At 41.2% G+C, this 22,124-nt stretch overlaps 2 protein-coding genes across 2 annotated transcripts in view; both read right to left on the bottom strand.

Moving 5' to 3' along the window:
• Positions 1–11,784, bottom strand: part of LOC131922831 (lysosome-associated membrane glycoprotein 3-like) — a 28,178-nt gene extending 16,394 nt beyond the window's left edge. Inside the window, exons 1-3 of the mRNA XM_059277687.1 lie at positions 11,736–11,784; positions 4,864–5,558; positions 3,902–4,030 (exon numbers count right to left, since the gene is read on the bottom strand). Coding sequence (XP_059133670.1) covers positions 3,902–4,030; positions 4,864–5,558; positions 11,736–11,784 — 873 coding nt within the window. The remainder of the gene's footprint in view (positions 1–3,901; positions 4,031–4,863; positions 5,559–11,735) is intronic.
• Positions 1–20,524, bottom strand: part of LOC131922414 (immunoglobulin lambda-1 light chain-like) — a 63,078-nt gene extending 42,554 nt beyond the window's left edge. Inside the window, 2 exon segments of the mRNA XM_059277198.1 lie at positions 20,031–20,338; positions 20,446–20,524. Coding sequence (XP_059133181.1) covers positions 20,031–20,338; positions 20,446–20,524 — 387 coding nt within the window.
• Positions 20,525–22,124: the final 1,600 nt, after the last annotated feature.

Genomic DNA, 22,124 nt, shown 5'->3' with positions numbered 1-22,124 from the left:
TTCCTTATTAGCTTAAAGGCAGAAGTGAGGTCTCTTCGTATTCAAATATTTAAGAAAATTCAGTTCTGAGGGGGTGTAACTTTTTTCTAGCTCATATAGGAATACTGTACTTACACCATTTCCACTTTCCCTCTCCTCCCTCCAAATCCTTCCAGCCCCCCCCCACCTTGCTCCCTCTCACATTCACAGCTCTTTTTCTTTAATTATTATTGAGATGATAGTTGCTGAGTTGCTTGCATGAATATGTGTTTAGGCCTAACCAGCTGAGATTGGATAATCTATTAGGGGATTCTCTATGGAAAACACTGAGCCCACCTCCCTTAGAAGCCCTTAATTGCTTGTAGCTCTTCACCAAAAAGAGATAGTCTTGTGAGGTTTATGTTGGCATGTCAACTGATGTTGTCACTGCTCAGGTCTTTTTTAGGCTAATATATTATTGGGATTTCATTGGTGCAGGTTTCCTGTCATACACAGAAGACACGATCTCACAGCAGATGTCCTGGTCCTTCCGCTCTTAAAGTCTTCCCTCTCCATTTTCTTGATGCTTCCTGAGCCTGAGATGAAAGGGATGTTATAATTGTGTTGATTGGGGCTGGGAAACCCATGGTCAGTTGTTCTCTATGTTTTTACCAATTGTGGTTAGGTAGTGGTCTCTGTCTGCTGCAAAAAGACTCTTCTTTGATGAGGACTGAAGGAATAGTATTTAGAACAGTAAATCATATGGATTTAAGAAATTGGCAGTTTCACAGCCTTACCAGTATGGGTAGCTGCCTAGGTTTATAGCATCAGACATGAATTCCCTACAGAGCAGGCCTTAAATCCGATTAAGTGGCTGTCGATTACCCCAAGACAAAAGTGTAACTATTTCCTCTTTGGGAATATGTTGCTATGCTGTTCATTGTGTGGTTTTCAGGCATCACAGCTGGGTGGGACTATTGATTGCTTTTCTCATGTGGCTGCTTACATAGCACCTTCTGGGAGTATGAGATCTGCGCCTCAAGGAAGAGACTTCCAGGTCAAATCCAGCTCAAGTTCTCCAAGTCCTAGGAAAGGTCAGTTTTAATCTTCATCAAAACATTTAAAGTGTCTTTAAATTAAAAATATCAAAAGAGAAAAAAATATTTCCACAAGTCTGCTTCTACTATATCATGTTTAACTTCTAAAACTTTGAATTTAAGTCCATTCATTTAGCTTAAACAGTTTCTATGAGATGCAGAAACTCTACAAGAAAACAAAGGCTCAGAGCCTCTTTGCTTCTCTCCTGTCCTGGAACCTCAGCAGATGTTTGAGGAACTTATGCTGGGAGTTGAGTGACTAAAGATGGTTAGCTTTGATACTCCAGCAAAGGAGCCAAAGCCACACTTCAGACCACCATTGGTGAGTTGCTCTAGGATGGTGGGCGGAAACAGGAAGGGCTTCTGTCTCCATTTGAATCCTGACTACCTGTCCACTCATCTAGAATAAACAGAATTTGGGAGCATATAGGTTTTCAGAAAGACGTGGTCTCAAGACTTAGGTGGAATCTGGTCAAGTTGTCCATCCCAAAGGCATCAAAAAGAGAAGTAAGGAGCATCAGGAAACAAAAGGAGAGAAAAAAAGAGAGACAGATAAACACACATGTGAGGAGGAGAGGGGGGTAGGCAGAAAGAGACCAGAAGAGAACTGGAGAGACCCATGCCAGCAGCTCTCCCTGAGGTCCGGGTCAGTGGCCATCACATTTCACAAATGCTGTTGCTCATTGCTTCACACTGGCACTTATTCCTACAGGCATATTGACAAGTTCCAAGGCATTGAGTCCATAACAAGGCATTGCTCCCTAGTCTGCATATTTCATTTTTCTAAGGTAACTTTTAAAAGATTTCCTGACAGTTGCATAGTTTTATGTCAGTGATCTATGGATACAGTCCTTATTCTGTCCTAAGAAGCATTGGGGGAGAGGGAAGATGCATTTCACTGTGATATGGACAGGAAAAATAATCATTCTCAAATGCATCTCCATCTTACAGAGAAAAGCAGGTACAAAGCCCTTGAGACCAAGTTAATAACAACGGTTACAGCCACCACATTTTATTGAGCAAATTAACATTGTTAAATATAATGCATAGGAAAAAGGCTGGTGACTTGTTTTGTTGGAGCTTGGTTTATCTGCTCAGAAATCAGGAAAGAGATATTAGTCAAATCCTTACATAGCCACTTTTAGCTGGCACAATATGAAAACTCCCTCTGTTTTAACCTTTATAAGGAAAATTACTTTTAAATGTAGGATCCATTTTATGTTTTATTTCTGCTTTCCCCAGAAACCTACTTTTCTTTTTTTTAATATTAAGAATTTTTTATTCATTTTACATATCAACTACAGATCCCCCCTCTCTTCCCTCCTCCAAACCCCCAGCCTTCCTCCCCAACCCACCCCCCATTCCCTCTTCCAACAAGGTAAGGCCTCCCATGGGGAGCCTTATAGTTGAGGCAGGTCCAAGCCCCTCTCCCTGCATCAAGGCTGTGCAAGGTGTCCCACCACAGGTAATGGGCTCCAAAAAGCCAGCTCATGCACCAGGCATAGATCCTGATCCTACTGCCAGGGACGCCTTAAAGAGACAAGCTACACAACTGTCTCACTTATGCAAAGGGCCTAGTCCAGTCCCATACAGGCTCCATAGCTGTTGATCTAAAGTTCATGAGTTCCCACCAGTTTGAGAAACTTCCTTTTTCATCAAGTTAACCTTCAAGGCTGAGCTCATCCCACCACCTCAACTTATAAAATGAAGTGTTAGTCAATCCAGAATCACAACTAAGAGTTAATTAAGTTTTGTACTTAACAATTATGTTCCAAGCTAAATCATTTCCATGCACACATAAATACTGTGTTAAATAGTTTACATGCACACTTCTCATCCTCCCAACAGAGTAATTTGTCTCTACTGGTTCCTTTCAGCACCTCAGTGGACTAAGTTCCTTTCAGACAGTGGGATAACCAGGTTCATTTGTTTGCCCTGCCCACAGATATCTACCCATTGTAGATAGCTGTTGAATAATCATCGTTTTCTCTACAATGCATATGCTTTTATGGAAATAATCCCTTTTCTCATTTTTTTAAGTAATAAAATAGAAGTTAAACAGATTAAAGTTGCCTGCTTGTGGCCGGGCGGTGGTGGCGCACGCCTTTAATCCCAGCACTCGGAAGGCAGAGCCAGGCGGATCTCTATGAGTTCGAGGCCAGCCTGGGCTACCAAGTGAGTCCCAGGAAAGGCACAAAGCTACACAGAGAAACCCTGTCTCGAAAAACCAAAAAAAAAAAAAAAGTTGCCTGCTTGCTGCCACAAAACAAATCAGGGACAGAGTCAAATTTACAGCAGACTCTGACCTCAATGCCCCAAGACTTTTCCACTCTACTTAGTTGTCTCTAACTCCTGTCAGGAAAACTCAGAGCCTTCCTAATCCAGGAGTTTTACTTTCAGGGATTGGAAGGAACCCATTCTGGTATTTGATATTGGTTTTAGAATAATTCCAAGTATTTGATGTCCACTGGGAATTTCTACAAATCTTTTCATCCCTGCTACTTCCTCCTTAAACAATCTGCAAAGGGCACTGGTGACTAAACCACACACACACACACACACACACACACACACACACACACACACACACACACAAAGCTACGGCTCTCCTGAGAGGCACTGAAGCCCTTCTTGGACTGCTCAGAGGAGGCTGCAGGAGAAGAAGGCAAACACGATGTCAACACTTCCTTCCTCTCCCTCCCAAGCTCCTTATTCTTATCTGAAAAGATCTCGAGAGGTTCTTAGGTACTTCTGCCAGGCCTCAGCTTGAAATTTAGCACTGAAGTACTGACACTAGAGGCCAAGCTATGCTAGAGTCAGTCACTGTGATGAAATTCATGCCTCACCTTGATAAATGTGATGTTTACTGATCCACCCTGGAAATCCAAGAAGAGGTGGGATTTTTGGAAGCCACATTTCCCAGATGCGTGGGTTAGGCTGGGGTCAATGTTGAAGTGTCTCTGAGTTGCAAAATCCTAAACCAAATAAGAGAGACCCATTCAGTAAGAGAGCAGAGGAAACTCAAGACAGAGACCCAGAAGTACAAGCTATTAAATGAGTAATAAATAAATGGATGTTCATTTGAAAACCACAGACTCCCCTGGTGGATGGCACCCTCTCACACCCAAGCAAGTGCTTAAAAGCTTGAAGGAATTCCCCATGATAGGGACTTCTTAATGAGAAACTCATAGGAGGCAAACTGCATGAAATTCAATTTTTGTCAATTCATTGTATTGAAAGGTGATAGAGGAAGGAGCTTGTATTGAAGGTACTTCTGCCTCAAATACAGATATGTGAGTTCTTTTTTTAGGATAAAAACTAAAAAGAAAATAATTTATGATGTCTCCTTCATAAGTAAAGTGCTTTATATATTCTTGTTAACTTGGATTTTTGTATGAACATCACAGTGGATAGGAACCATGGGGAACATCGGGTTCCAAGAGTGGAACTGAGGCTGGGAAGTCATGGAGAGGGACAAGGCCAGGCTGTGACTGTCATTCGGCATCCCTAATATTGTCAGTGCTGGCTCCAAGTGAGACGTATACATGCTGAAGTTCTCTTTGGTTCCCCATTTTAACTTTTCTTCTGGAACACATTCCTTTATGGTAGAGAGCACTGGAAAGATGAGCCCACAGCTAGCTACCTGTCTCACCTAAAGACAGTTTGTAGAGAACTGCTCTTTTCTGCCTCGTGAGTGCTGAGATTAAAGGTGTGCACCACCATCACCCAGCAAGAACTGCTCATTCTTAGCAAAACAACTCTGGTCAGACTTTGAAAATAGCATTATCATCTTATGACCCCAACTTACCGAATCCTTTTCTTGAACGATCAGCTCTATCCCCATCTCTGCTTTTATACAGAGACTGCTTCCATTTAGGACTTCATAAGTTCCAGTCTTGGCTGGTGATGACCGGGTTGCAAGAGTGGGCCCAGGAACCATGGGGGCAGGGGAAGTTGTCGAGCTGTCCTTGTGTGTAGGTACTGATGTTCCTGGGACATAGGTGGGTGGTGTTGGCTTCTGATTGGTTGTGCTTTTGTGTGATGCTGTGAAAAATGTTTTGAAGAGGGTAGTCTGACCACCAGGTTGGGGAGTTCTCCCAGTTACCTGGTTGACAGTGGATGGACTCACTCCAGTTGTGTGAATTGGTAAATGTGCCACTGAACCAAGGCCAACGGTACCTTCAGTAGATGAAGCAGTCATGTGTGAGTTATTAGGTGTGACAAAGGTGTAGCTAACTGGTCTGCTGGGGAGAAGGCTTTTTGTAGTTCCTGGGATTATTGTTTTGATTGCTGTGTGATCTGTGTTTTCAGAGGTGGAGGTTTCAGTAGCCATTTGAATGTGATCATCCCTTGATCTCACTGCTAAAGTTACATCATGTGTTTGGTTAGTCAGCTGTAGAAGAGGTTTTGTTGTGGTCTGTCCTGTTGCTGTTGAGGTATATTGAAGATAGTCTCTGGTTTTTGTAAATTCTTTTTCTCTTACTTGATGGCCATGTAAAATTACTGCAAATTAAGAAAGCAAACATGTTACAGGCACTGACCAAATGCTTACAAGATCTCCCCTCCATTCCCACTTTAATGTGCTCATAAGTAAACCGGTGTGCACAGTTTCATGTTTGGGGAAAACTTTCAAAAGTTGCAACAGTGAGGTGAAGATCACCAAAGACTCGAATACCCGGCCATCACTGTAATGTTTTGGTTTGCACATGCGTTCTTTAACATGCATTCTTTACATGTTTATGATCATATGCCAGGCATTCCACATGGAATCCTTTCATCTACATAGGTTTTGGTACTAATGCACACCAAAGTGATCATGTTCAACTGTGAAACCAAAAGGAATTCCTAAGATACCCTGGAGTGAACAGTGGCTATGATTATTTTATAGATTGAGGCAGCATTAGAATTATGGGGTTTTGTATTTTTCATGGAATTGTGTAATTCCAAGTTAAAATAAGTCTAACAAGATATTTAGTTTAAACCATAATCTGATGGGTAAATTGTGCTTAATTGATATATATTCATGCAATCTATGCATAATTGCTCCCAATGATGAGAGACTACTTTCTCAAAAGATAATCCCTTCCATATTATTTTTTCTAAATATAGACCAACTTCTATTATTTTCTTAATCTTTTGAGCAATCCAGTCTTTATTAACTAAGAAAAAAGTCAGAGTATAATTGCTCTGGTCCTTCATGTTTTGGGTTAAATGCTAGCTCTTCACAGTGTCTTTCCTTTTCCCCAATCACCATGGTTCTCCATCTCAGTAATATATTCATTGTTTTGACTTTACATATCACCTCTTGTACTCACATATGGGAAAAGTATCAAAATATTTAAGGATCACATTGCCAGTAGGTGTGAGTAGAATTCCATCCTTGAAGGAATGTTTACTTGTTGGCTTTATTTGTTGTTATGCATCTCACTCACTAGATTAAAAGCCTAAAGTTAAGAATTATGTGCATAGTTTTCACCACAAGTGCCTGTGTATAGAAAGTGTTCAGTAGCTATGAGTTGGATGAGTAAGTAAAGGAGGATAATAGCCTTGGAGACATTCTAGACTTATTATACAACTCAAATAAGTTGATTTCTTTGAAAACCTTCAGGACAATTGAGTACATAGTGTCTGTTGCTGTCACAAATTCTCTCCAAGGATATCCTTTAGAGAGTCTAAAACCTCTGTCTCTCTTTCATCCAGATTCTATCCTTGACTCTTTTTAAGCACAAATAAATCCAGAAAAGCAGACAAAATTCTTAAACTGGCCCTTGGAAACACTTTGATGGGATGTGCCGGGAAGCAGCTCTGTCTCTTCAAGCTTTTTTGGTTCTATTGCAGTTACTCAGAAACTTATGCTGTAGTTGCTGGCTCTGGGCTGAAACTTGAAAAAGATGCAAAGAGAAAAAGGGACATGGCTTTACCCTAGTATTTATGAAATCCTCAGGTTTGTTACAGTCAATATAGTCTATAAATATCTTTAGGTCTCCTTCTATTCAATATATTTTGAGTGGTTAATTTTTCTGTGTTAATAGGTAATGACAAAACCCTTGGTGTTTATGCTGCTGAGGACCAAATTCAAGGCTTTGTACATCACAGGCAAGCACTATACTACATACCCTTAAAACTTCTTAATTACTGGACACTTACGACATGGTGGCTTCAAGTCAAAGGTATTTCTTCTTCATCCTACCACAAAGACACTTGCTCAACTATGTTCATTGCTGCTCTATTTATAATAGCCAGAAATTGGAAACAACCTAGATGTCCCTCAACAGAAGAATAGATAAAGAAAATGTGGTACATTTACACAAGGGAGTATTACTCAGCAGTTTTAAAAACATGAAATCATGAAGTTCACAGGTCAGTGGATGTAACTAGAAAAAAACATCCTAAGTGAGGTATTCCAGACACAGAAAGACAAATATGGTATGTATTCATTTATATTTGGATAGTAGCTGTTAAGTCAGGGGTAACCAAGCTCCAATCCATAGAACCACAGAGGATATGTATAGAACAAGGGACTAATGTAGGCAGAGAGATTTCATTAGGGAAGGTAAATAGGATAGTTATGGATGGATGGATGGATGGATGGATGGATGGATGGATGGATGGATGGATAGGGGCTGGAACAAGAGGATCAAGTGGGGAAAGAAAAAGGAGAAAAGGAGAAGGGGAGAAAATTTGTGGAGAGACAGTTAAAATTAAGGGCAATTTGAGAGGTAGGATGGAAACCTAATACGGTAGAAGCTTCCTAAAACATACACATGTATGAAAGTGATCTAAATGTAGGAAACAGAGCCCCAAAAGGAAATTGTCACAAATGAAGTTTCCAGTACTGAGATTGGGTTACACCTAATTGAGCTGTTGGCCAAATGGGTCCCATGGGAAGCTCCAAACAATCCAAGCTATTGTCAAGACTAGAGCTTTCTCTCTACAAACTGATGGTAAAGCCCCATGGCTGAAGACAAAACCTACACAAGTTATTGGACATGGAGAAGTCAAGCTGGTACATATACAGAGCCTTCACCCCATGGGCTAGCATCTTTGGTACAGGACACTACTCTGCACACTAAACTAAAAAAGAAACATAAATACTAACCCAGCCACAAACCCTTAGATCAACAATGTTGACCTTCCTGAAATATACGCAGGTCAATGGTGGCACAAAGCTTGTTTGGGGGAGTAACAAACCAACATCTTATTTGACTAAAGACCCACTCCATTGGGAGAGCAGGGAAAGAGATATCATTATAAATGAAGACACCATGGGAATAGGGAGAAACAGAGTGCTAGGGAAGTTCCCAGGAATCCACAAGGATGACCCCACCTTAGACTACTGGCAATAGTCAAGAGGGTGCCTGAACTGGCCTACTCTGGTGATCAGATGACTGAATACCCTAACTGTCATCATAGAGCCCTCATCCAGTGACTGATGGAAGCAGATGCAGAGATCCACAGCCAGGTCCTAGGTGGAGCTCCAGGAGTCCAATCAATGAGAGGAGAGATTCTATAAGCAAGGGACATCGAGACCATGATGGGAAAAAGTACTGAGACAACTAGCCAAACTAGTAGAAAGGCATGTACTGTGGAGCTGAGGAGCCCTCATGGTACTGGACTAGGCCCTCTGGATAGGTGGGTGAGATAGTTGTTTGGCTTAAACTGTTTAGAGGGCCTCCAGACAGTGGGATCAGGACCTGTCCCTAGTGCATGAGCCGGCTTTTTTGGAGCCTAGTGCCTTTGGTGAGACACTTTGCACAGCCTTCATGCAGGGAGGAGCGGCTTGGACCTGCTCTGCTGACCCCTCATGGGAGACTTTGCCTTAGAGGAGGTGGGAATGGGGCGTGGGTTGGGGGAGAAGGCTGGAGGGGCGAGAGGAGGGAAGACAGAGGAATCTGTGGTTGGTATGTAAAATGAATAGAAAGTCTCTTAATAATAATAATAATAATAATAATAATAATAATAATAATATAGACCCATTCCATGAAATAGAACCTATACCCAACACTGCTAGGGTGACCAAGAGCCAGATACTAGACAGCATAGGGACCTAGAATAAAATCAAATACTACTGTTCTAAAAAAAAAAGTAGCAATAAAAATGCCTCCTAATGGCCATTCTGCTGTACTCTTAAATCTGTTCCTTGCTCATCACCATCATCAAAGAAGCTTCTTCCTGCAACAGATGGAAATAAATATGCAGACCCACAGCCAGACTATTTGAAAAGAGTGAAAGACCTTGGAACACTCAGCCCTAAATGTGATGCCTCCATCAAATCCCTTCCCTCAGGGTACTGAGAACTCTGTGAAAGAGGAGGTGGAAGGCTGGAGAGATGGCTCAGAGATTAAGAGCAATGACTGCACTGACTGCTCTCCCAAAGGTCCTGTGTTCAATTCCCAGCAACCACATGGTGGTTCACAACCATCTGTAATGAGATCTGGTGCCCTCTTCTGGTGTGCAAGCATACATGCAGGCAGAAGAACACTGCACATAATAAATAAATAATTTTTTAAAAAAAGAAAGAAAGAAAGGAAGAAAGAAAGAAAGAAAGAAAGAAAGAAAGAAAGAAAGAAAGAGAGAGAAAGAAAGGGGAGGTGGAAAGAATATAAGAGCCAGAAGGGAGTAAGGACAACAAGAAAACAAGGCCTTCTACATCAACACAAGCAAAGCTCGTATGAACTCAGAAACTGAAGGAGCATGCACAGGGCCTGCATGGGTCTGTACCAGGTCCTTTGCGGATGTATTATGGCTTTCAGTTTAGTAGTTTTGTTGGATTCCTGGAGTGTTCCTCCAGTTCTTGTGTCTTCTCTCGGTCTTTTTTCCTTCTGTTGATTTACCTTGTCCAACTTTGCTGTGGTAGTCTTTGTTTTCTCTAATTATATTATATTTACATTTTTAAATGAATGAGTAAGTGAATGAATGAATGAGTGAAAACCTAGCCACTGGGGAAAAGATTAATAACTGAACTGTCACTTATACCTGCTGGAAAAGGGAAAGAAAGGTTCCTTCTCTGGAGTGACACTGGGTATATGAACCGATCCAGGACAGGCCTCGTGTTCAGGAGTAGTTGACCAACACGTCCTGGACAGTGCACAGTGTTGTAGTGTGCTTGCATTTGGTTACAGTTTGGAGGGTTTGTTGTTGATTTTATTGTTTTGCTTTTCTTTTGGGCTGTGGTTTTATTTTGTTTACTTGTTTTGGGGTACTTGTTGTTATATTGAGTTTTTGTTTGTTTGTTGAGAAAGAATTTAAATTTGTGTGGGTAGGGAGGGGGAGATCTGGAATAACTTGGGAGAGGGGATGAATATGATCAAAATATATTTAAGTTTTGAAACTGTTTTAAATAAGAAAAAAAGAAGAAAGTGGTGGCATTCAATCTCAGAAAGAAAAAAATCCATCCCCCATATGTGAGTACCAGCCAATAATGTATACACATAACAAACAAATGTATACACGTAAGCAAACAGACGTGTTCAGTGTAACACTTAGAAAAGAGAACATGAAATGGTAATTAAAAAAGACAAAATGTTTACTAATGTGTTCACAAAACAATAAGAGGGGAAGGTAATGCCTCCAAAGCCCAGCCTTTTCCTCAGCAATGAAACCTTGACTGTAAGCTGAGCCTGTGTTTGGGGAGTAAATCATCCTGCTTTCACTTCCAACTGGATGAGAGTATGTGCATAGGCAGCAGTTTTTACTTTTTATGTTAGCTTAAAATGATAAGTTGTGAGTTTTTTCCCACAATGCTAGTGAGTGGATCTGATGCCAAGCCAACACTACCATTTCACTCTATCCCCAAATCATTTCTTTTCTGTACTTCTGAGAACATAAAATTATAATCCTGAAAGAACAGCACAAATAAAACTACTTGGATTAAGGCAGCTGCATGACCCTTCACACAGCTTCTATAAGATTCATGTAACAACGAAGGCCTCCGTGTCCTCCACTAGAACATTCTGAGCAGTGCAGGGTAGACTGAGTCAGTGGTCTCATGAGCTAAATTCAGTGGTTCTAGAAGGAATTGGAAATTAACCGGTACACTTGCTAGCAGAATAGAACAACAACCCAACAGAACTCAATATCTTGTGTATAAAACACTCAAGTAAGAGTAGGTACTTAAACCAGCCGGTGATTATTCTAAGCAACCTTTCTGAGTTGATTGTGGAACAGTAGTATTTTAGTAACCTTTTTGATGCCTCAATTTACACCTTTGTGAGATGATTTAACTGGTCAGATGACAGTTGATGTAGCTTTGAACGTCACTGTTTACATAAAATAAACCACTCACATTTAAGAAAAACAGAGAATGCAGTATGTGACTAGATAAAAACTCCAATTCCTAAGCCCTGGCTCAGTTCTCCTAGATTAAGGTGATTTTTACAAACTCACATCGATATATAGTATTTAGACTAACATTGTTGCCAGAGGCAATGTCTTCTGGGGTTGATACCCATTCTAACTTCCAGAAATTCAACTCAAGTCATAAAGGTCCTTGGGAAAAATAGAAGGTGGTCCCCATCTATGTAAGCTAACAGGTTTTAAATGTCTTCACATTAAATACCTGGAATAACAGAAGTCATAGCCCTTCCTGCCTCACCTTAGTTCCAGGGCACAAGTGAGCATTTAAATTTAAGAGAACTAGATAAAGCTTGGGCACCACAGAAAATAGGCTCTGCCACTTACCAGCTAGGGACAGGAAGAGCATGGCCACTGCAGAGAGCTGCCCGGACATGTCAAGCGAGGTTGATCTACTTCTGCTGTGCACTTGGCTGGGCACAGGTGGGCCTTCCGAACGGCGGGAAAGGAGTCAGTTTCAGAGCAGGTTCACAGAACATCAGGAACACCAAACGCCTTGCCCTTCATCCACTTGTGACAGAGAAGCTGATCTCACTCACATGAAGACAAGTAGCTAACAGAGCTAAGGATTTGCTGCACCTTGAAAGAAACCACAGGCAGCTCACAGTGGGAAAGTAAACACTTGCCTCTTCCTGGAGTGTTTGTAGGAGGTGAAGGTGGGGGTGGGGGCTGGATATGGTGAAGGGCAACAGAAATCATTTCTCCAAAAAAGGTGGCAGATCCGTGGTCGTTCCTTCCCTTATAACTTGGATCTCCTCTTTATGTAATAGCTTGAGGTCATTTCTGTAAGTTCTTGTCAGCCAGTCCTTCAGTCACGTGGTTGAGCAGTAGTTCTAGAACAGTTGTCTCTGAGTATGAGGCATGCCGGTGTGATGTTCATAGCTACCTCACTTGCAATCTTGTGGGAACTAGGGAGATGGGGAGTTGAGTCTGGGTCTGGCCATTCACCAGATGAGTTACACTGGTGACTTTTTGTCGTGAGTATACTAATGTAAAAGGATAGACAAACGCGTTTGTGTTTTCTCACAATGTTAGAATCTATCAATAACAATAAATTCACAAGTGGTTCAGTGGTAGCTATTTGCTAGATACTCTTGCTTTGCTTGGCAGAGGAGAACATGGGTTCTTTTATTCCAATCTTAATTATTAATATTAACTCAGGTCACTCACACACCACACTGTGTGTAGGGGTGTGTGTGTGTGTGTGTGTGTGTGTGTGTGTGTGTGTGTGTGTAGATAGACACTACCTAAGAATAAAAGGCTGGGAAAAGACTTTCCAATCAAACGGTCTTAAGAAACAAGCAAGTGTAGCCACCCTGATATCCAGTAAAATAGACTTCAAACTAAAATCAATCAAAAGAGATCAAGAAGGGCATTACATACTCATCATAGGAAAAATCCACCAAGACGAAGTTTCAATTCTGAACATTTATGTCCCAAACACAAGGGCACCCACATATGTAAAAGAAACATTACTAAAGCTTAAATCCCATATAAAACCCCACACATTAATAGTGGGAGACTTCAACACCCCACTTTCACCACTGGACAGATCTTCCAAATCGAAACTTAACAGAGAAATAAAGGATTTAACTGATGTCATGACTCAAATGGACTTAATCAATATCTACAGAACATTCCATCCTAACAAAAAAGAATATACCTTCTTCTCAGCACCCCATGGAACCTTCTCTAAAATCGACCACATACTTGACCACAAAGCAAATCTCAACAGATACAAAACAATTGGAATAACCTCCTTTGTTCTATCAGACCACCATGGTTTAAAGTTAGATTTCAACAACAACAAAAACTACAGAAAACCTACAATTTCATGGAAACTGAATAATGCTCAACTGAATCACCAATGGGAAGAAATAAAGAAATTAAAGACTTCCTACAGATCAACAAAAATGAAGACACCACATAACCAAACTTATGGGACACTATGAAAGCAGTGCTAAGAGGTAAATTCATAGTACTAAATGCCCACATAAAGAAGTTGGAGAAATCTCACACTAGTGGCTTTACAGCACAACTGAAAGCTCTAGAACAAGAAGAAGCAAAGTCTCCCAGGAAGAATAGATACCAGGAAATTATCAAAGTGAGAGCTGAAATCAATAAAATAGAAACAAATAGAACAATACAAAAAAAAATTAATGAAACAAAGAGTTGGTTTTTTTTTGAGAAAATCAACAGGATAGACAAGCTTTATCCAAACTAACCAAAGAACAGAGAGAGAGAGCATCCAAATCAACAAAATCAGAAATGAAAAGGGGGACATAACAACAGACATTGAGGAAATCCAGAAAATCATCAGGTCATACTTCAAAAACCTTTACTCCACGAAACTGGAAAACCTAAAAGAAATGTATAATTTTCTGGATAGTTACCACATACCTAAGTTAAATCAAGACCAGATAAACTATTTAAATAGTCCAATAACCCCTAAGGAAATAGAAACAGTCATTAAAAGTCTCCCAAGCAAAAAAAGCCCAGGACCAGATGGTTTCAGAGCAGAATTCTACCAGATCTTCAACGAAGAGTTAATACCAATACTCTCTAAATTGTTCCACACAATAGAAACAGAAGGAACATTACCAAACTCCTTCTATGAGGCTACAATTACCTTGATTCCTAAACCAAACATGGATACAACAAAGAAAGAGAACTACAGACCGATCTCCCTCATGAACATTGATGCAAAACTACTCAATAAATACTGGCAAACAGACTCCAAGAACACATCAAAACAATTATCCACCATGATCAAGTAGGCTTCATCCCAGGGATGAAAGGGTGGTTCAACATACAAAAGTCTGTCAATGTAATACACCATATAAACAAACTCAAAGAAAAAAACCACATGATCATCTCACTAGATGCAGAAAGGCATTTGACAAAATCCAATACCCCTTCATGATAAAGGTCTTGGAAAGATCAGGAATACAGGGAACATACCTAAACATAATAAAGGCAATTTATAGCAAGCCAACAGCCAACATCAAATTGAATGGAGAGAAACTCAAAGCAATTCCACTAAAATCAGGAACGAGGCAAGGCTGTCTGCTCTCCCCATACTTATTCAATATAGTACTTGAAGTTGTAGCCAGAGCAATAAGAAAACATAAGGAGATCAAGGGGATACAAATTGGAAAGGAAGAAGTCAAGCTTTCCCTATTTGCAGATGACATGATAGTATACTTGAGTGACCCTGAAGATTCCACCAAGGAACTGATACAGCTTATAAACACCTTCAGCAACATAGCAGGATACAAGATCAACTCCAAAAAATCAGTAGCCCTCCTATGTACAATTGACAAACAGGCTGAGAAAGAAATCAGAGATACATCACCCTTTACAATAGCCACAAAGGATATAAAATACCTTGCGGTAACACTAACCAAGCAAGTGAAGGACCTATATGACAAGAATTTTAAGTCCCTGAAAAAAGAAATTGAAGAAGATGTCAGAAAATGGAAAGACCTCCCATGCTCATGGATAGGCAGGACTAACATAGTAAAAATGGCAATTTTACCAAAAGCAATCTACAGAGTCAATGCAATTCCCATCAAAATACCAACACAATTCTTCACAGACCTGGAAAGAATAATACTCAACTTTATGGAAAAACAAAAAACCCAGGAGAGCCAAAAGAATCCTGTACAATAAAACAACCTCTGGAGGCATCATGATCCCTGACTTCAAACTCTACTATAGAGCTACAGTAATAAAAACAGCTTGGTACTGGCATAAAAACTGACATGTGGACCAATGGAATCGAATAGAAGACCCTGACATTAATCCACACAGCTATGAACATATAATTTTTGAAAAAGAAGCCAAAAGTGTACAATGGAAAAAAGAAAGCATCCTCAACAAATGGTGTTGCCATAACCGGATGTCAACATGTAGAAGGCAGCAAATAGATCCATATCTATCACCGTGCACAAAACTTAAGTCCAAGTGGATCAAAGACCTCAACATAAATTCAGCTACTCTGAACCTGCTAGAAGAGAAAATAGGAAGTAGTCTTGAACGCATTGGCATAGGAGATCACTTCCTAAATAGAACCCCAGTAGCACAGACACTGAGAGAAACAATTAATCAATGGGACCTCTTGAAACTGAGAAGCTTTTGTAGAGCAAAGGATACGGTCAACAAGGCAAAGCGACAGCCTACAGAATGGGAAAAAGTTTTCACTAACCCCACATCTGACAGAGGACTGATATCCAGAATATATAAGGAACTCAAGAAATTAGACTTCAAAATGCCCAACAGTCCAATTAAGAAATGGGCTATAGCCGGGCGGTGGTGGCACACGCCTTTAATCCCAGCACTCGGGAGGCAGAGGCAGGCGGATCTCTGTGAGTTCGAGGCCAGCCTGGGCTACCAAGTGAGTTCTAGGAGAGGCGCAAAGCTACACAGAGAAACCATGTCTCGAAAAACCAAAAAAAAAAAAAAAAAAAGAAATGGGCTATAGAACTTAACAGAGAATTCTCAACAGAGGAAGCTCAAATGGCTGAAAGACATTTAAGGAATTGCTTAACATCCCTATCATTAGGGAAATGCAAATCAAAACGACTCTGAGATACCACCTTATGCCTGTCAGAATGGCTAAGATCAAAAACACTGAAGATACCTTATGCTGGAGAGGATGTGGAGCTAGGGGAACTCTCCTCCATTGCTGGTGGGAATGCAAGCTTGTACAACCACTTTGGAAATCAATATGGTGCTTTCTTAGAAAATTGGGAATAAATCTCCCCCAAGACCCAGCTATATCACTCTTAGGCATATACTCAAGGAATGCTCAATCATACCACAAGGACACTTGGTCAGCTATGTTAATATCAGCATTGTTTGTAATAGCCAGAACCTGGAAACAACCTAGATGCCCTTCAACTGAAGAATGGATAAATAAAATGTGGTACATATACAAAATGAAATACTACTCAGCAGAGAAAAACAATGACATCGTGAGGTTTGCAGGTAAATGGATGGATCTAGAAAAAATCATCCTGAGTGAGGTAACCCAGACTCAGAAAGACAAACATAGTATGTACTCACTCATAGGAGGATACTAGATGTGGAACAAGGATGACTGGACTGCTACTCACATCACCAGAGAGGCTACCTGGAAAACAGGACCCCAAGAAAGACACGGGGATCACCCAATGATGGAGAAATGGATGAGATCTACATGAACAGCCTGGACATGAGTGGGGGTAATGAAGGGTGAGGGTCGAGGGAAGGAGAACTTGGGGGAGCAGGAGATCCCAGCTGGATCAAGAACAGAGAGGGAGAACAAGGAATAGGAGACCATGGTAAATGAAGACCACATGAGAATAGGAAGAAGCAAAGTGCTAGAGAGGCCCACAGAAATTCACAAAGATACCCCCACAATAGACTGCTGGCAATGGTCGAGGGACAGCCCGAACTGACCTGCTCTGGTGATGGGATGGCCAAACACCCCTAATTGTCGTGCTAGAAACTCCATCCAGTGACTGAGGGAACTGGATGCAGAGATCCACAGCTAGGCCTTGGGTAGAGCTCCGGGAGTCCAATTAGCGAGAAAGAGGAGGGTTTATATGAGCGAGAATTGTTGAGATCAAAGTTGGATAAAGCACAGGGACAAATAGCCAAACAAATGGAAACACATAAACTATGAACCAATGGCTGAGGGGCCCCCAATTGGATCAGGCCCTCTGAATGGGTGAGATAGTCAATTGACTTGGTCTGTTTGGGAGGCATCCAGGCAGTGGGACCGAGTCCTGTCCTCATTGCATGAGTTGGCTGTTTGAAACCTGGGGCTTGTACAGGGTCGTTTGGCTCGGCCTGGGAGGAGGGGACTGGACCTGCCTTGACTGAGTCTACCAGGTTGATCTCAGTCCTTGGGGGAGGCTTTGCCCTGGAGGAGGTGGGAATAAGGGGTAGGCTGGGGGGAAGGGGAGGGTGGCGGGAGGGGGGAGAACAAAGGAATCTGTGGCTGATATGTAGAACAGAATTGTATTGTAAAATAAAATTAAATTAAATTAAAAAAAAAAAAAGAAATCCTGAAGGGGACTCCAGATAATGAGGATGGGACTGAAGACCCAACACACACACACAGAAAACTCTCGGGAAAGTCTTACAAGCAGAATGAATGAAGCAGAAGATAGAAATTAAGTCTTAAAGATAAAATAAAAGACCTAGTCCAAATAAGACAAAACAGGAAAAACTAAAAACAAAAACCGCACACAGGGAAGGAACACATAGGAAATATGGACACAAGGAAGAAACTAAGCCTTCAAATTACAGGTCTAAGTGAGGGAGAAGATTCTCAAATTAATGGCATAAACTGTGTCTTTAACAAAATGACAGGGAAAAAAAAACTTCTACAAACTAAGAATGTCACATCCATACAGATAAGAGAAGTACAGAACACCAATTGGACAAAACCAGAAAAGACAATCCATGACATATCATAATTAAAGCACTAAGTTACAGAACCAAGAAAGTGATTTCAGACATGCAAGAAAAGAAATTCAGGTAACGTATAAAGGAAAATCCATCAGAAAAAGAGCTAATTTATCTATAGAAAATATGTAAGCCAGAAGAGTTTGGAGCAATATATTCCAAGGTCTAAAGGACTGTAATAGTGAAACGAGAGTCATACACTCAACAAAACTATGTACAATGATTGTATTTTTCATGATGAAAACAGCATAAAAATCATAACCAAGAAACCAAACATAAGGAAATACAGGAAACACTGTTTTGGGCTTGGTACAGAAATGAGACAGCATAGAGACTGTTGTAGAAGCCATAATTATTAAAATACAAAATAAATTGAACCCAAATGACACCAAAAATCAACAACTGACCACAATTAACACACATATTTCAAAAGTAATTTTAAATATCAGTAGAATCAGTTATCTGTCTGTCAATCTCTCCCTCTCTTGCCCTTCACTCTCCTCTTCTCCTTTGATCTTGCTCTCTCTGTCCTCTTTTCTTCCATTCTCCCTCTCCCTCCTTCAGTGGTTATTTTTAACCTTGTGGACAATTTTATTAGAGCTTAAAATAACAACCCAGAGAAAGCAAGCTGTAGATCTTGTCAGCTTCCCTGAAGACGAGAATGAAGGTGGGAAAGAAAAGAAGTCATGCGTTTGAGTTAAGTCAGCATGGCGATCAGTTGCATGGTGGATGTTTTGATTTGAGTGAGAATGTCCCCACAGGTTCTGTCATTTGACACTTGGTCTGAAGTGAGTGGTGCTGTCTGGATAAGGCAAGGAGGTGTGATTTTGCTGGAGGAGGTAGTCATTGCAATTTCAAAGTCTTGCACAATAGATGTTTTCCTGCTTGACATTTAAGATGTGGGCCACTGGCTTCTGTTGCCACACCTGCCACTTTCCCAGCATCATGGATACTTACATAAGCCCATGAAACACTCCTCCTTCTATGAGATGCCATGGTCATGGTGTTTTATGAAAGCAACAGAAAAGTAACTAATACAGCAGACAATCAGCCACATGAGATGGAGAGGAGTGTGAGGGGAAGAGTAAGGAAGTCCAAAGCACCAGAAAAAGTAGGCGTTAGGCTCTGGTCAGCATCAGAAAGAAAGAACCAAAAAGAAAGAAAAAGAAAAAGTTATGCTATTCTAAGTAAGGCCTCGGGAAGTTTGGTAAACTCAATTGAATGTCCTAGAAGATTGCAGGACCTGCTGCTGCAGTACTCTGACCCATGAGTTTGGCTTCAGAAGTTTCTTCAGGAAACTTTAATTCTGCTGGTCATCTCCCTGAAAACCTATTCAAAAGAGTGGAGCCAAGATCCTGGCAAAACAGGAGCCTTTTTTAGGAATTCTGATTTTTTTGTTTGTTCCTTTGTTTATTTCTATACATGGTTTCTTATAATTTCAGTGGTTATTTTATAACCTAAAGTGAGATTCTAAAGATGGCCTTGGTGTATAGGAAGGTTGATTTCAATGTGGATATGGCAAGGTCATGAAAGCAGTTTGGCAGGGACTAAACCACATGGTGGTTACTGTGTTCTTCCTTCAAAGTCTCTGGGTAGACTCACTAAGAAATGAGGGAGTGTCCAGAGAGACATGGAGAAGTTCACGTTCATTCGTTGCTCAGCCCTTGTAATTGTTTTAGATTATTCGTTTCCCTGGCAAGAGGCAGCTCCAACCACACTGCCTCCTTAAATGTTCTTACACTGTGCTTCTTGTGAATTTGCTGGAGTTACAAAACCATTTGATCATGAGACAAGAAAGCAATCTTGTGAAGAACAGACATTCCTATGAACTTTGGTGAGTAACAGTGAGAGCCTTAGACCCAGTGCTCCTACTTGAAAGAGAATATTTTCACCTCACCTGTATGCACATCACTTTTGACTTTTACATAGTCATTATTACTACAGAGCAGAGAACTCTATACAATCCCTGTCTTTTCCCTCTTTCTCCAGGAGTTTAGGAGGAAGTGCTGGACCTATGGTCTATTCTCTTGAGTATAAGCAGAAAACATCCAATGACTGTGATAGCTAAGAACTTCAGATGTTCCTTCTCACAATCATAGGCCTTGGTAGCAAGAGAGCAAAACAGTTTCTGTCCTGCTTCCTCATTTATCTGGGTCACTGTGTTCATCCTTTGCTATCATTTGAACCACAGTAATAGTCAGCTTCATCTTCAGGCTGGGTGTTGGAGATGCTTAAGTAGCGATTAGGCCCAGAGCTGGAGCCAGAGAAGCGGTCAGGGATCCCATCCTCCTTGCTGTGGCTTCCATCACTCTAAAGGTACATCAGACGCTTAAGAGCCTTGTCTGGATGTTGCTGGTACCAACCAATGTTGTTGGTGCTGTGCTGACTACTCAAGGTGCAGGTGAGTTTGACTGAGGCTCCCAGGGAGGCAGAGGCTGAGGGTGACTGAGTCAGCACAGGCTGGGAGAAAGACCCTGAAAATAGAGAAACACATTATGTTCATGCTGAGAGAAGAGAGGGGAATCTATCTGTTGTCAGATGGTTTCCCTGAACTGGAATCAGGGTGTAGCTGACTCCTGACCTGTACAATGAAGGAGGAAGAAGAGGAGAAGAGTCCAGGCCATGGTGCAGACACCACTGAGCTCTGCTGAGACAGACATGGTGCAGGTCTCTCTAGTCCTTTAACAATTCTCAGAGAACCGACAGGGCCCTTCATGCAAATTTTTCTTAGTCAGCCAAATCCCTTCTCAGGTGTCTGTATCATCAAAAGCCTGGGTGTCATTTCCTGTGTGAGGCTGCCAAGGGACCACAGTGTCCCCACTGCTGGGCCTGTTGAGTCCTGAGCAGACACAGAGACAGATGTTTGTGTTGCCAGCTGAGAGTCTCCAGATTCTTCAGTGTCACCTACAGACCCCACTGAGCAGGTTTAGGTCTGTCATGTCTGTGTCCATGTGACTTTCCCCAGGCCGTGATCATCAAACACTTTCTGATCAATGTCAGAAAGACTTGCCTCCTCTGGGCACAGTATGTAGACTTGAATTCATGAGGAGCTCCTTATCCAGTGCCTTCTCCCATATAGACTGAGGGCACAGATATACTCTCCATGCACCCTTCCTCAGATTGCACAAAAAGCCCTGCATGGTTTCATTCACATACTGATGAATATTGGTGTCTAGGAAGAATACTATTATATTACACAACTCTCTTAATACATTAGAAATACAAAGTATTAGAAAATCACAAAGCAAAACAAAACAAAAAGTGTGTATACTAGAAAGGAAAAGAAAGCTTGTCCTCAATTAAAGATTAGAGAGGATCAGTGAAGAATGACTGTGTGTGATGGCTTCCAAGGAAACTAGTGGAAACCTGCCTAATACTTAGCTGACATAAAAATCATATCTAACTGGCATGGCTTTAGGGAGATGGATTTTCAGATATGAGGACAGCCATAAATTTACATAAGAGTTAATGAATCAAGAAAGAAGTCATTGGTGAGATTGGGCAAGAGCAAGTGGGGCAACAGGTGGGTTGCTGGAGTCTGCTTCAGCTCACACCTGTTTAAGGAAGCTGCACTGCATGGATTTTCCTTGTCAAACCCTCTCCTCCAGAATCAGGGAATGTGCACAGGAAGAGATGGAAACATTGTAAGAGCCAGAGGTCATAGATGACCCCAACAAAAGAGCATCTTCCAGACACAACAGGACTGATCCACATGGAAACTCAGAGAGACTGTGACAGCATGCACAAGACCAGCACGGGTTCAAACCTAATAAAAATACCAGCTCTGAAAAAGGAAGTGGACAAAAATTTCACCATTAGCCATGCAGTTATTGTAACAGGTAACATCTGAAAAAGGGAAAGTCAGTTTTCTCCAATGCAGTGTCACTAGCAATATCATCCACACTCTAGGGCAGGCCTCATGTCCAGGAATAGTTGTCTAACACAGAACAGATTCCACGGTGTTTATTTGTGTGCACATTTTGTATTATTTTATTTTGTCTGAATTCTTTTCTTTTTTCAGTTTCTCTATGTACGGCCAACGTGGCCTGCATAGAGTGCTCTAGGACAGCTGGAGCTACACAGTGAAATGTTTTCTTGAAAAAAAAATTTTTTCAGAAAGGGTTTCTCTGTGTAGCCATGGCTTTCCTGGAAACCAGGCTGGCCTCAAACTCACAGAGATCTTCCTGACTCTGCCTTCCGAGTGCTGGGATTAAGGGAATATCCTGCCACCGTCAGGCACCAAGTTATTTTTAATAAAGT

Source organism: Peromyscus eremicus, chromosome 12 (assembly GCF_949786415.1).
Source record: "Peromyscus eremicus chromosome 12, PerEre_H2_v1, whole genome shotgun sequence".
Lineage (NCBI taxonomy): Eukaryota > Metazoa > Chordata > Mammalia > Rodentia > Cricetidae > Peromyscus > Peromyscus eremicus.
Note: the sequence above shows the minus strand (reverse complement) of the source record. Positions and strands in the feature narration are given on the sequence as shown.